Source organism: Colobus angolensis, unplaced genomic scaffold (genome assembly GCF_000951035.1).
Source record: "Colobus angolensis palliatus isolate OR3802 unplaced genomic scaffold, Cang.pa_1.0 Scaffold6, whole genome shotgun sequence".
In the NCBI taxonomy this organism is placed as follows: domain Eukaryota; kingdom Metazoa; phylum Chordata; class Mammalia; order Primates; family Cercopithecidae; genus Colobus; species Colobus angolensis.
In genome coordinates, this window is record NW_012119598.1 from 19,202,444 (window position 1) to 19,217,376 (window position 14,933).

General features: G+C 40.8%; 1 protein-coding gene across 2 annotated transcripts in view; it reads left to right on the plus strand.

Annotated features, from left to right (window-relative positions):
* KDM1B (lysine (K)-specific demethylase 1B) overlaps positions 1 to 14,933 on the plus strand; it is a 68,968-nt gene that overhangs the window by 15,272 nt on the left and 38,763 nt on the right. For both annotated transcript variants that reach the window (XM_011962751.1, XM_011962752.1), the window contains exons 7-8: positions 1,511 to 1,627; positions 14,758 to 14,796. In XM_011962751.1, the coding sequence (XP_011818141.1) occupies positions 1,511 to 1,627; positions 14,758 to 14,796 (156 nt within the window). The remainder of the gene's footprint in view (positions 1 to 1,510; positions 1,628 to 14,757; positions 14,797 to 14,933) is intronic.

A 14,933-nucleotide genomic window follows, 5' to 3' on the forward strand; every position in this document is an offset into this window, starting at 1 on the left:
CAACCATCTCAGCTCACTGCAAGCTCTGCTTGCCAGGTTCAAGTGATTCTCCTGCCTCAGTCTCCCAAGTAGCTAGGATTACAGGTGCCTGCCATCATGCCTGGCTAATTTTTGTTATATTTTTAGTAGAGACAGGGTTTCACCATGTTGGCCAGGCTAATCTCCACCTCCCAGCTTCAGGCTATTCTCCCGCCTCAGCCTCCCGAGTAGCTGGGATTACAGGTGTGCACCCCCATGCCCAGCTAATTTTTGTTATATTTTTAGTAGAGATGGAGTTTCACCATGTTGGCCAGGCTGGTCTTGAACTCCTGACCTCAGGTGGTCCACCCGCCTTGGCCTCCCAAAGTACAGGCGTGAGACACTGCACCAAGCCTGGCATCATTTTAAATTTACAGAGTTGCTAAGATAGTACAGAGAGTTTTCATATATCCTTCATACAGCTTCCCTTAATGTTGTTGTCTTACATACCATGATTATTTGTCAAAGTAAGAAATTAACTTTGGCATAGTACTAATAACTGTAGATTGTATTTGGATTTCATCAGTTTCTTCACTAATGTTCTAGGATCCAATGCAGCATACCACATTGCATTTCGTGTGCATACTTTTTGACTAACTGAAAGTAAATTTCAGTTTATTTTATGCTTTTTTTTTTTTCCGAGACAGAGTCTCAGTCTGTTGCCCAGGCTGGAGCACAGTGGTGTAATCTCAGCTCACTGCAGCCTTGACCTCCCCAGGCTCAAGCCATCCTCTTACCTCAGTCTCCTGAGTAGCTGGGACTACAGGCATGAACCACCACACCCATCTACTTTTGTGTTTTTTGTAGAGACGGGGTGTCACTATGTTGCTCAGGCTAGTCTGGAACTTCTGGGCTTAAGCAGTCTGCCCGCCTCAGCCTTCTAAAGTGCTGAGATTACAGGTGTGAGCCACCATGCCTGGCCTGATTGTTTCTTTAGGTTAGAGCTGGAAAACGTTTCTTTCTTTTTTTTTTGAGATGAGTCTCGCTCTGTCGCCCAGGCTGGAGTGTAATAGTGCGATTTCGGCTCATTGCAGGGTCCGCCTCCTGGGTTCACGCCATTCTCCTGCCTCAGCCTCCTGAGTAGCTGGGACTACAGGCACTCACCACCACGCCCAGCTAACTTTTTGTATTTTTAGTAGAGACGGGGTTTCACCGTGTTAGCCAGGATGGTCTGGATCTCCTGACTTTGTGATCTGCCCGCCTCGGCCTCCCAAAGTGCTGAGATTACAGGCATGAGCCACTGCGCCCGGCCTAGAAAACCTTTCTGACAAGACTCAGATCCCCTTGGCACTTTCCTTACCCTGAGAAAGTATTAAAGCAGAAATTATCCTAATGAGGTGAAAGTGGACTATATGGATGGTGGTGATGCAAGGAGGAGAAAAAATACTTAGGATTGCTAGCAGGTTGGAGAAGATGACCAGGTGGTGGAGAACAGAAATGGTAACTGAAGATTAGCTCACTTGTTCATCTTGACTTGATACTTCCCATCTAGGTTCAGTGTACAAAACCTGAGTGTAGAAAATGGAGGCAGCTTACCAAGGAAATCCAGCTTACTCCACAGATAGCCAAGACTTATCGATGTGGTATGAAACCAAATACTGCTATTAAGGTATGTTCTCTGTCTTTTTGCTTTTGAATTAATTGATACATTAATGTAGTCAGCAAATAGTAATGGTGTATGTTTTTCATGTATTGTGTTGATCATTCTATCAAGGTTGTATTTGCATGCATGTAGTAGAATCCCAAGTATAATGACTTAACCAATTAAGGATTTTACTTTTCCGTCATTATAAGCAGTTAAGACAGGCTGTCCAGGGTTGGTTTTCTTGCCCAAGGAAATCTCTTTGTAGTTTCCACTCCAGGCACCTGTAGTCTAACTTCCATCCTCAAGGCCACAAGGTAGTTGCTAGACCACCAGTCATGTGTCCAAATCCTAAGCAGAAAAGGGTGAACAGTCAAAGGGTAAGAGGGTTGTATCAGCTGAGCCTGTCCCTCTTTTATTGGGAGAAACAGGAACTTTCCTGAAAGTTCCATCAGTAGATTTCTATTTATATCTCATTGGCCAGAACAGGATCATGCAGCTACTCTGGTTTTAATTTTTTTGTTAGGTTTGGTTTGTTTCGTTTTTATATAATGATGTTGATACCATAAATGCAGCTTCCCTAACTACAGTGAGGACAGAGGAAGAAAATATTTTACAACTGAGCATGTTGGCAACAGTAAACAAAACTGGATCCTATTAGTGAGGAAGAAAAGATTAATTGATATGCTTGGCAATTAGGAATCAGCCATCGTTGTTATAATGTGCCTTTTTTGAAATTTGGTGATTACTTACTGTTTAAAAACTTAGTGCCTAGTGCGTTAAAGGTGTTAATCTACATAAATGCCACTGGTGCCTGCAGTATGTTAAAGAACCGTTTTAATCTCGGAAGTAAAATACTTTGTTTCTAGAAATTGAGATAAAATTAACATATTATACAATTCACCCTTTTGACGCATACAATGGAGTGGTTTGTGGTGCAGGTTGAGCACCCTAGTCTGAAAATCTGAAATGCTCCAAAATCTGAAACTTCTTGAGCACTGAGATGATGCTCAGAGGTTCTGCTCAAAGGAAATGTTCATTGGAGCATTTCAGATTTTCAGATTAGGGATGCCCAACCGGTAAGTATGTTGCAAACATTCCAAAATCCAAAACGCTTCTGGTCCCAAGCATTTCAAATAAGAGAAATTCAACCTGGGATTCAAAATATAAACATCATATTTTTATAATGCCTGGAATTCAATAAAAGCCTGGGATTCAAAATATAAACATATTTTATTATATTTAGTAATAAACTATACAGTTTATTTTCTGTGCCTGGCATATTTGTTTCTTATTAATAAAAATATATTAGAAGTGGCTGGGTGTGGTGGCTCATGCCTGAAATCCCAGCACTTTGGTAGTCCGAGGCAGGCGGATCACCTGAGGTCAGGAGTTCGAGACCAGCCTGGCCAACATGTTGAAACCCTGTCTCTAGTAAAAATACAAAACTTAGCTGGGTGTGGTGGCATGTGCTTGTAATCTCAGCTACTCGGGAGGCTAAGGTAGGAGAATCACTTGAACCCTGGAGGCAGAGGTTGCAGTGAGCTGAGATCATGCCATTGCACTCTAGCCTTGGCCACAAGAGTGAAACTCCATTTAAAAAAAAAGAAGGCCGGGCGCGGTGGCTCAAGCCTGTAGTCCCAGCACTTTGGGAGGCCGAGACGGGCGGATCACGAGGTCAGGAGATCGAGACCATCCTGGCTAACACGGTGAAACCCCGTCTCTACTAAAAAATACAAAAAACTAGCCGGGCGAGGTGGCGGGCGCCTGTAGTCCCAGCTACTTAGGAGGCTGAGGCAGGAGAATGGCGTAAACCCGGGAGGCGGAGCTTGCAGTGAGCTGAGATCCAGCCACTGCACTCCAGCCCGGGTGACAGAGCAAGACTCCGTCTCAAAAAAAAAAAAAAAAAAAAAAAAGAAAAAAAAGAAAGAAAAAAAGGAGGGTAATCAGTGAATTATATCATAAATTTATGTTTAATGTTTGCAAAACTACCAAATGTTTTTCCTGGTTGTACCATGCTACAACATTTTGTAGTGTTACATGTATATACACATATATACACACACTCCAGTTTCTTCATCCCACTCGTTGATTGATGGGCATTTGGGTGGGTTCCACAATTTTGCAATTGTGAACTGTGCTACTATAAACATGCGTGTGGAAGTATGTTTTTTGTATAATGACTTCTTTTCCTCTGGATAGATATCCAGTAGTGAGATTGCTGGATCAAATGGTAGTTCTACATTTAGTTCTTTAAGGAATCTCCACACTGTTTTCCATAGTGGCTATACTAGTTTACATTCCCACGAGCAGTATAGAAGTGTTCCCTGATCACTGCATCCATGCCAACGTCTACTGTGTTTTGATTTTTTGATTATAGCCATTCTTGCGGGAGTAAGGGGCTATCACATTGTGTTTTTATTTGCATTTCCCCAATCATTAGTGATGTTGAGGATTTTTTCATATGTTTGTTGGCCATTTGTATATGTTCTTTGAGAATTGTCTATTCATGTCCTTAGCCCACTTTTGATGGGACTGTTTGTTTGTTTCTTAATGATTTGTTTGAGTTCATTGTAGATTCTGGGTATTAGTCCTTTGTCAGATGTATAGGTTGTGAAGATTTTCTCCCACTCTGTGGGTTGTCTGTTTACTCTGCTGACTGCTCCTTTTGCCTAGCAAAAGCTCTTTAAAGTCCCAGTTATTTATCTTTGTTTTTATTGTATTTGCATTTGGGTTCTTGGTCATGAAATCCTTGCCTAAGCCAGTGTCTAGAAAGGTTTTTCCAGTATTGTCTTCTAGAATTTGTGTAGTTTCAGGTTCTAGATTTAAGTCCTTTATCCATCTTGAGTTGATTTTTGTGTAAGGTGAGATATGAAGATCCAGTTTCATTCTCCTAAATGTGGCTAGCCAATTATCCCAGCACCATTTGTTGAAAAGAGTGTCTTTTCCCCACTTTGTTTTTGTTTGCTTTATTGAAGATCAGTTGCCTCTAAGTATTTGGGTTTATTTCTGGGTTCTCTGTTCTGTTTAACTGGTCTGTGTGCCTGTTTTTATACCAGTACCATGCTGTTTTGGTGACTATGGCCTTATAGTATAGTTTGAAATCAGGTAGTGCAATGCCTCTGAATTTGTTCTTTTGCTTTGTCTTGCTTTGGCTATGCGGGCTCTGTTTTGGTTCCATATGAGTTTTAGAATTTTTTCTAATTCTGTGATGAAGGACAGTAGTATTTTGATGGGGATCACTTTTAATTTTTAGATTGCTTATGGCAATATGGTCATTTTTACAACATTGATTCTAACCATTCATGAGCATGGGATGTATTTCCATTTGTTTGTGTCATCTGTGATTTCTTCCAGCAGTATTTTGTAGTTTTCTTTGTAGAGGTCTTTCGACTCCTTGGTTAGGTTTATTCCTAAGTATTTTATTTTATTTTGCAGCTATTGGTAAAGGGGTTGAGTTCTTGATTTGACTGTCTGCTTGGTTGCTATTGGTATATAGAAGAGCTACTGATTTGTGTACGTTAATCTTGTATCTGGAAACTTTGCTGACTTCTTTTATCAGTTCTAGGAGCCTTCTGGAAGAGTCCTTAGGGTTTTCGGGGTAAACGATCATATTGTCAGCAAACAGTGACGGTTTGACTTCTTCTTTATCAATTTGGATGCCCTTTATCTCTTTCTCTTGTCTGATTGCTCTGGCCAGGACTTCCAGTACTGTGTTGAAGAGGAGTGGTGAGAGTGGGCATCCTTGTTTTGTTCCAGTTCTCAGAGGGAATGCTTTCAACTCTTCCCCATTCAGTATTATGTTGGCTCTGGGTTTGTCATAGATGGCTTTTATTACATTGAAGTATGTCCCTTGTATGCCGATTTTGCTGAGAGTTTTAATCATAAAAGGATGCTGGATTTTGTCCAGTGCTTTTTCTGCATCTGTTGAGATGATCATGTGATTTTTGTTTTTAATTATGTGGTGTATCACATTTATTGACTTGCATATGTTAAACCATCCCTGCATCTCTGGTATGAAACCCACTTGATCATGGTGGATTATCTTTTTGATATGTTGTTGGATCCGGTTAGCTAGTATGTTGTTAAGCATCTACGTTAGCTAGTATTTTGTTAGTGTCTGTGTTCATCAGGAATATTGGTCTGTAGTTTTTGTTTTTGGTTATGTCCTTTCCTGGTTTTGGTATTAGGGTGATGCTGGCTTCATAAAATGAATTAGGGAGGGTTCCTTCTTTCTCTGTCTTGTGGAATAGTGTCAAAAGGATTGGTACCAATTCTTCTTCGAATGTCTGGTAGAATTCTGCTGTGAATCCATCTGGTCCTGGACTTTTTTTTGTTGGTAATCTTTTAATTACCATTTCAGTCTCGCTGCTTGCTATAGGTCTGTTCAGGGTATCCAGTTCCTCCTGATTTAAGCTAGGAGGTTTATATTTTTTCCAGGAATTTGTCCATGTCTTCTAGGTTTTCTAGATTACGTGCGTAAAGGTGTTCATAGTAGCCTTGAATGATCTTTTGTATTTCAGTGGTGTCGATTGTAATATCTTTTTTTCATAATGAAGTTATTTGGATTTTATCTCTTCTTTTCTTGGTTAATCTTGCTAATTGTCTATCAACTTTATCTTTTCAAAGAACCAGATTTTTGTTTCATTTATCTTTTGTATTTTTTTTTTTTGTTTTAATTTCATTTAGTTCTGCTTTGATCTTGGTTATTTCCTTTCTTCTGCTGGGCTTGGGTTTGGTTTATTTTATTTAATTTTTAATTTTTAAAATTTTCTGTAGTGTCAGGGTCTTGCTGTATTGCCCAGGCTGGTCTTGAACTCTTGGCCTCAAGTGATCCTCCCTTCCCAGCCTCCCAAAGTGCTGGGATTACAGGCATGAGCCACCGCACCTGGCACCACACCTGTTTTGTAAATACGGTTTTAATTGGGACATAGCCATGCTCATTCCTGCTCCTGGCACCATACCTGTTTTGTAAATAAAGTTTTAATTGGGACATAGCCATGCTCATTGTTATGTATTGGCTGCTTTCATGCTACAATGATAGCATTTGCGACAGAGCCCAGAATATTTATTATCTGGTCCTTTACAGAAAATGTTTCCTGACCCCTTTTCTGACCCATGGGCATGGTATTTGTCTCCATCTTTTTAAGGTTAATGTCTTCCAACAGTGTTTTCTAATATTCACTGAGGATATCTTTTATGCCTTTGTTCAGTTTGTTTCTAGATACTTAATTTTTTTTCCCGTAGTTGTAGATAAAATTGATTGATTTTTTTGTTTTGGACGGAGTCTCACTCTGTCATCTAGGCTGAAGTGCAGTGGCACCGTATTGGCTCACTGCAACCACTGTCTCCTGGGTTCAAGCAATTCTTCTGCCTCAGCCTCCTGAGTAGCTGGGATTACAGGTACCCACCACCATGCCCAGCTAATTTTTTTATATTCTTAGTAGAGACAGGGTTTCACCATGTTGGCCAGGCTGGTCTCGAACTCCTGACCTCAGGTGATCTGCCTGCCTTGGGCTTCCAAAGTGCTGGGATTACAGGCGTGAGCCACCGCGCCTGGCTTATTTTTTATTATTTATTTATTTTTTGAAACGGAGTCTTGCTTTGTCACCAGGCTGGAGTGCAGTGGCACGATCTTGGCTCACTGCAACCTCTGCCTCCCATGTTCAAGTAATTCTCCTGCCTCAGCCTCCTGAGTAGCAGGGACTACAGGCATGCACCACCACGCCTGGCTAATTTTTTGTATTTTAGTAGAGACGACTTCCCCGTGTTGGCAAGGCTGGCCTTGAACTCCTGACCTCGTGATCTACCTGCCTCGGCCTCCCAAAGTGCTGGGATTATAGGCGTGAGCCACTGTATCTGACTGATAAAATTTGTTTTTAACTCCATTTTCAAGTTGTGCACTGTTATGACTATATAGAAATACAATAGACTTTTGTATATTGGCCTCGTACCCAGAGACTTTGTTAACTTCACTTAGCAAGTTTCATAGATCTTTTTGTAGATTCCTTTGGGTTATCTGCAAATCAGTCATACAAACAATCATGATTGTCTACAAACCTCTTCTCAGTCTTTTTTCCCTTTTTCTTGCCTTATTACATTGGTCAGGACCGCCAGTGATAGTGTTCTGTAGAAGTGATGAGAGCGGACAACCTTGCCTTGTTCCTGACTTTAGGAGGAATGTGTTCAGTATCATATACAGTGTCAGCTATAGCTTTTTGTAGACATTCTTTATGAGATTGAGCAGTCTCTTTTCCTCTTCTTAATTTGCTGATAACTTTTTATGATGAACAGATGTGGGCTAATAGTTTTCCTGCATCTTTTATGATGACCATTGCTTTTTCTTCTTTAGTCAGCAAATGTAATGAATTACACCAATTTGGGAATGTTGAATCAATGTTGCATTCCTGGGGAAAAAAAAAATCCACTTGTTTTTAATATATTGTGCTTTTTATATATTCCCAGATTTGATTGAATTTTGTTAAAGATTTTTGCATCTGTGTTTGTCTTGGATACTTTGTTATTTTCCTTTCTTGTAATAACCTTGTCGGGTTCTGCCCTCAGAGTTATGCTGGCCCTGTGAAACGAGCAGTATATCCTCTTTTCTATTTTGTTTGTCGTATAAGTTTGATATTACTTCTTTTTTGTGTGTTTGGTTGAATTCGCTAATGAAACAATTTGGGCCAGTAGCTTTCTTTGTAAAAAGTTCAGAAATTACAAATTCAGTTTCTTTAACAGATATATGGCCATTTAGGTGGTTTATGACTTCTTTCCATTTTGGAAGGTTGTGTTTTTCAAGCAGTTTGTCTTTTTCATCTGTGTTGTCACATTTTTAATTTAAAGTTGTTTGTACTGTTTCCTTGTTCTTCTTTTAATGTTGGTGGGCTCTATCTTGGTATCCCTTCTTTTATTCTTGATGTTGGTGATTTGAGAGTGAGGGAAGGAAAGCACTGATCTAAGCATGGGATTAGATTCCTGGAATTGGTAAGAGCCTTTCCAAAATCTTTCAATTTAGCACTAGATATTTTTCTTTCTTTTTTTTTTTTGTAAGGCAGAGTCTCGCTCTTGTCACCCAGGCCAGAGTACAGTGGCGTAATCCTGGTTCACTGCAGCCTTGACTTCCTGGGCTCAGGTGATTCTGCCACCGTAGTCTCCTGAGTAGCTGGGACTACAAGTGTATGCCACCACGCTTCACTAATTTTTTTTTTTGTTGTTGTTGTTTTGTTTTTTTTAAATAGAGACAGGGTTTTGCCGTCTTGCCCAGGGTGAGGCCCTTGATTGATTCTGGAACTCAACTTTGAAAGTCAAAGGCCTCTCTGAGAAGAGGAAGAGAAAAAAAAATGGGAGGGAACTGACATGAAGGCATGGGCAGTTCATTTCCAGGCTGTGTGGCTGCACTGTTGGGAGCTGGGAACTGAGCAATGAAAATACCATGAACATGTGAGGCATAGGGGAGCGTGTCCAGCTTGCAGGAACAATGTCTTGGTTGCACTAAACTTAATTAACTACCTGTGTCCCAGATTACTTGACAATGAAAAGTTGACTCAGTGGCATTTCGTTACAATATTTAGAGTTCAGGCAAGCAACAGTCAAAAAGAGCTGACTGTTTTAATAGATTCTACTTTTTTAGCCATTTTCAGTCAGCCTATGTATGCGATGATTCTAAAAATTGTTTCAGATAATTTTTTAAGATTTTGGATGATTTGTATAGTATTACATTAATCAATACTAGCTGTGATTTTGTTGTTGTGGTTTGGTTTTGTTTGAGAAGGAGTCTCGTTCTGTTGCCCAGGCTGGAGTGCAGTGACACCATCTAGGCTTACTCCAACCTCCGCCTCCTAGGTTCAAGCAATTCTTCCACGTCAGCCTCCTGAGTAGCTGGGTCTGCAGGTGCTCACCACCATGCCCAACCAATTTTTGTATTTTTAGTGGAGACGGGGTTTCACTATGTTGTCCAGGCTGGTCTCAAACTCCTGATCTCAGGTGATCTATCTGCCTTGGCCTCCCAAAGTGCTGGGATTACAGGCGTGAGCCACTGCTCCCAGCCACTCTAGCTGTGATTTTTACATTTTGTTCTGTGCTTTGACTAAACTGTAATTGGAGTGATCATAATCTGACGTCTCTTTTACTTGCTGACAATTGAATGGACAACTTTGACTTTATCTCTACTAATTCAGACTATGCCTTGCTTTTTATTTTTTAAATTTTTTCTTGGGTGGTGGTCGTCACTTTCAATTTCTCTAAGTAGTTTTTGAAAACTCAAAGGTTTTCTGTAGAATAACTTTACTTTTAGACAAATGATATATGTTCATTATTGAAAAATTCCAGCAATGTAGAAAAGAACAAAGATAGAAAAAATTCATGCAGTCATCATTGTGAAATAACCATCATTGAGTGAGATTCATTCAAGAGTATCTATATAGTGTACCTCTGTGTATATTCAGGGAGAAGGCCTGATTGACAAATAGCTTCCTGTTAAGGAATAGTACTATACACACACTTTTTTCTAAGTTGGTTGTGTTTAATATAACATCAATTTAAAATAAGAAAAGGAAGCCAAAGTGAAATAAGAAATTGTTGAACATAAAATACTTCTTTATCCCAAGAAATAAGTTTCTAAAAACTCTCTAAAAGGTTAAGAAAATATGAGAATAAGAAGTGGGAATCAGCTGGGCACAGTGGCTCATGCCTGTGATCTCAGCCCTTTGGGAGGCTGTGGCAGGAGTTTGACCTGGGCAACATGACGAGACCCTGCCTCTGCAAAGAATACAGAAATTACCTGGGCCTGGTGATGCACGCCTGTAGCCCCGGCTACTTGGAAGGCTGAAGTGGGAGGAACCCTTGAGCCCATGAGGTCAAGGCTCTAGTGAGCCAAGATCGCACGACTGCACTCCAGCCTAGGTGACACAGTGAGACCCTCTTCCAAGAAGTAAAAAAGTTGAACTCACTCTAACTTGAAAAAAAAAATAAAACTTCATGTTTCAATTTTAGATGATATTGGTCAACACCCTGTTATGAAATCAGAAAAAATATATAACACTTTCTTTTCTTCTCTCCCAATTTTTGTTATGGTTTTGTTTTTTATTTAGTTTTCTTGGCGATTTTATTATCTTCTATAACTGTATTCCCTCCATTGTTCACTCTCACTTATATGTTTATGTAGATCCACTACTCTCTGTAATTTCTCTTACCGTAGTTCCCTCTATCCCAGGTTCTTTATTTTCATTTGAAACCTGGCTGGCTGTATTTTAACATTAAGCATTTTTTTCCAGGAGGGCCTCAGAGGTGTCAGATTCCTTACATTACTTTTCTTCTCACCTCACCTTAGTAAAAGCCTTTATAGTCTTTTTAAATTCCAACCTTTTTTTTTTTTTTTGAGATGGAGTCTCTCTCTGTCACCCAGGCTGGAGTGCGGTGGCGCAGGGACTACAGGTGCCCGCTACCACGACCAGCTAATTTTTTGTATTTTTAGTAGAGATGTGTTTTCACCGTGTTAGCCAGGATGGTCTCAATCTCCTGACCTCATGATCCGCCCACCTCGGCCTCCCAAAGTGCTGAGATTACAGATGTGAACCATCACACCCAGCCCTTAAATTCCAACTTCTATGGATAATATCAAATCTTGTCCCCCAACCCAGTCACCCTCCTTTGAGACCCCTTCATCTTACTGTTCTAGTATGAATCGATTGCTCTCCATAACCTGAACTTTTGAAATACCAATTTAAATGACATTTATTGACCCTGAGTAATTTTGGTTTTCAGTGTGGTGTGCTGTCAAGGAGAAAGTCAGTGAAGGTTTATTTGTAGAATAACATGAAAAAGAACAGTTGACAACTCTGTATACCATTTTTGATCTTGCTCTTTCTCATTTAATATGTCTTAAAAGATGTGTTCGTATAAGTATATAAAGATCTCTTCTTTCTCTTTATTTTTATTTCATTCTTTTTTAAGTGATGGTGTCTCGCTCTGTCATTCAGGCTGGAGTACAGTGGCATCCTCTTAGCCCAGTGCAGCCTCAAACTCCTGAGTTCAAGTGATTCTCACCCGACTCAGCCTCTCGCCACAGGCACACCACAATGCACAGCTAAATTTTTTTAATTTTTAATGTTTTTGTAGTGACAGGGTCTTGCTGTGTTTCCCAGGCTGGTCTCAAACTCCTGGCCTCAAGTGATCCTCCCAGCTTGGTCTCCCAAAGTGCTGGAATTACAGGTGTGAGCCACTGTGCTCAGCCCTTCTTTCTCTTCAATGGCTGTCTCATAAGTAGTCCACTGAACAGACGTCCCGTGCTTAATTTAGTGCTATTGAAGGGCATTTAGGTTACTTTTAAACGTTTACTGTTCCTCACTGTGCTTTAATGAAAAGCTTTCTATCTGTGCTATTTTTGAGTATATTTATTTGTAAGATCAGTTCCTACAAATGAAATTTCTGTGTCAAAGGGTAGATGCTGTTCTTTTAAGATGAAATAAGTTATAGACACAAAGAATTATAATTTGCATGTAAGGAGGAAAGAATAAAAGCCAACACTGGTGTACCTCCCTACTACTCAGTTGAAGAAACAGAGCGCTCCCAATGGCTTTGTCCCTTCCTCCAGTGTGCTCCTCAGTAGTTATTGTTATGCTTTCTCTCTTTCTGTTACAGGAGTAAACAGTGTCCTGAATTTTGTGGGGTTTTTTTTTGAGACAGAGTTTCGCTCTTGTTACCCAGGCTGGAGTGCAGTGGCGCAGTCTCGGCTCATTGCAGCCTCTGCCTCCCAGGTTCATGTGATTCTCCCGCCTCAGCCTCCTGAGCAGCTGGGATTACAGGTGCCCGCCACCACACCCGACTAATTTTTTGTATTTTTAGTAGAGACGGGGTTTCGTCACGTTGGCCAGGCTTGTCTTGAACTTCTGACCTCAGGTGATCCATCCACCTCAGCCTCCCAAAATGCAGAGATAACAGATGTGAGCCACCGCGCCCGGCCCTGAATTTTGTGTTTCTTATTCCTTTGCTTTTTGTTATAGAGTTAATACATATTTCTGAAACCCTAAGTAACATAAGTTTTGCCTATTTTTATACTGGTTACAAATTATATCACAATTGTTTATATTCCTCTTTAACTTGCTCTTTTCACTCAACATTAAGGTTTTGGGGATGCATCCATGTCGATGCCTAAAACTTTGGTGTATACCAAAGAGTAGTATTACATTGTGTGAACCTACCTTGGTGTATCTATTCTTGTGTTCATGAATATAAGGGCTGTTTCTAGTTTTTGGCTGTTAAGTACAAATGCTACTGTGAGCATTCTTGCCTGGCACAAGGACAGGAGTGTCTTTGAAATACAGTCCAAGGACTAGAACTGCTGGGCCATATGGTATGACAATCTTGTTTGTTTAGGCACGTTTTCTTAGTGAAATAGAACATACAGAAAATGCACAAATCAAAATGCATAGCTCAATGAATTTTCACCAAGTACCCATTTAGCTGGCTCCCAGGAAAGAAACTGAACACACACCAGCCCCTTACAAGCCCCGTGTCACTTTTAATCACAGTCTGTAACCGTTGCTGCCCTAGAGTAACTGCCTACTTTCCTGACTTACAATCATATCGTTTTGTTTTGTTTTGTTTTGTTTTGTTGCTTGCTTTTAAGTTTTACATGAATGGTATCCTACACTGTGATTGTTCTATCTTCTTTTTTTGTTTTGTTTTTGAGACGGAGTCTTGATCTGTCGCCCAGGCTGGAGTGCAGTGGTGCGATCTTGGGTCACTGCAACCTCCTTCTCCCAGGATCAAGTGATTCTCCTGCCTCAGCCTCCCAAGTAGCTGGGATTGCAGGTGCGCACTACCATGCCCAGCTAATTTTTGTGTTTTTAGTAGAGACGAGGTTTCACCATGTTGGCCAGGCTGGTCTCGAACTCCTGACCTTAGATGATCCACCCACCTCAGCCTCTCAAAGTGCTGGGATTACAGGCATGAGTCACTGTACACAGCCTGTTCTAGCTTCTTTTGCCCAACATTGTCAGATGCGTCCATGTTGTAATGTGTGGTCGTAGTTTGTTTTCATTGCTGTGCAACATGCCATTGTTTGACTGTAATACAATTTGGGTGTCCATTGTACTGTTTATGACCTTTGGGTATTTGCTAGCTTTTTTCCTTTTTTTTGAGACAAAGTCTCCATTACCCAGGTGGAGTGCAGTGGTGCTGTTACAACTCACTGCAGCCTCAACCTCAAACTCCTCAATCAGTCCTTCCACTTCAGCCTCCCGAGGAAGTACAGGCATACACCACCAAGCCTGGCTGAGTTTTGCAATTTTTGTAGAGATTGGGGGGGGGGTCTTTCTGTGTTACCCAGGTTGGTGTTGAACTCCTAGGCTCAAGCGATCCACCTGCCTTGACCTCCCAAAATGCTGGGATTACAGGTATGAGCCACTGAGTCTGGCCAGTTTCTAGCTTTTTTTGAGTACAAATAATGCTCCTTTGAACACTTTGTAATACTTTTGTTGATGCAGATATACAAGAGTCTCTCTCTGGAAAATATAACCCAGTTAGAATTGCTGGATGTATCGTATGTATTTTCAGTTATAAAAGATGATGTCAGATGATTGTGCATTTTAAATGTTTGTATTTTGTCACCACCCTTCATATTGTTATATGCCTTTATTTTCCACCAGGAACGTCCTTGTGAGAGTGCCTGTCTCCCCACACCCTGAGTTTGTTTTTTTTTTTTTCCTGAGATGGAGTCTTGCTCTGTCACCCAGGCTGGAGCGCAGTGGTGCAGTCTCGGCTCACTGCAACCACCACTTCCTGGATCCCAGCGATTCTCCTGCCTCAGCCTCTCCAGTAGCTGAGATTACAGGCACCCGCCACCATGACTGGCTAATTGTTATATTTTTAGTAGAGCCAGTGTTTCACTATTTTGGCCAAGCTGGTCTCAAACTCCTGACCTTAGGTGATCCGCCCACCTTGACTTCCCAAAGTGCTGCTCGACCTCCCAAAGTGCTGGGATTATAGGTGTGAGCCACAGAGCCAGGCCTTCAGACACTCTCATTTATACGTTGTTTCATCAAAATGTTTTTCTTTGCCAGCCTGATAGGTGAAAAGAGATATCTTATTGAAGATAAATTGATACCTGAGACTATTTTATAAGCAACCCTAATTTAACACTTGGTTTTCTTTTGTAGCCCGAGACCTCAGATCATTGTTCCCTCCCAGAGGATCTAGTGAGTACTTCCGCATGCTGTGGATTGGGGTTAATTGTGCCTTTGATAAGTGTTATAAGGAAATGATAGTAACAGCTTCATGAATTTCTTTCTCTTTGGTTGCTGATCAGTGGCTTTTTAATCTAACATGATAACTA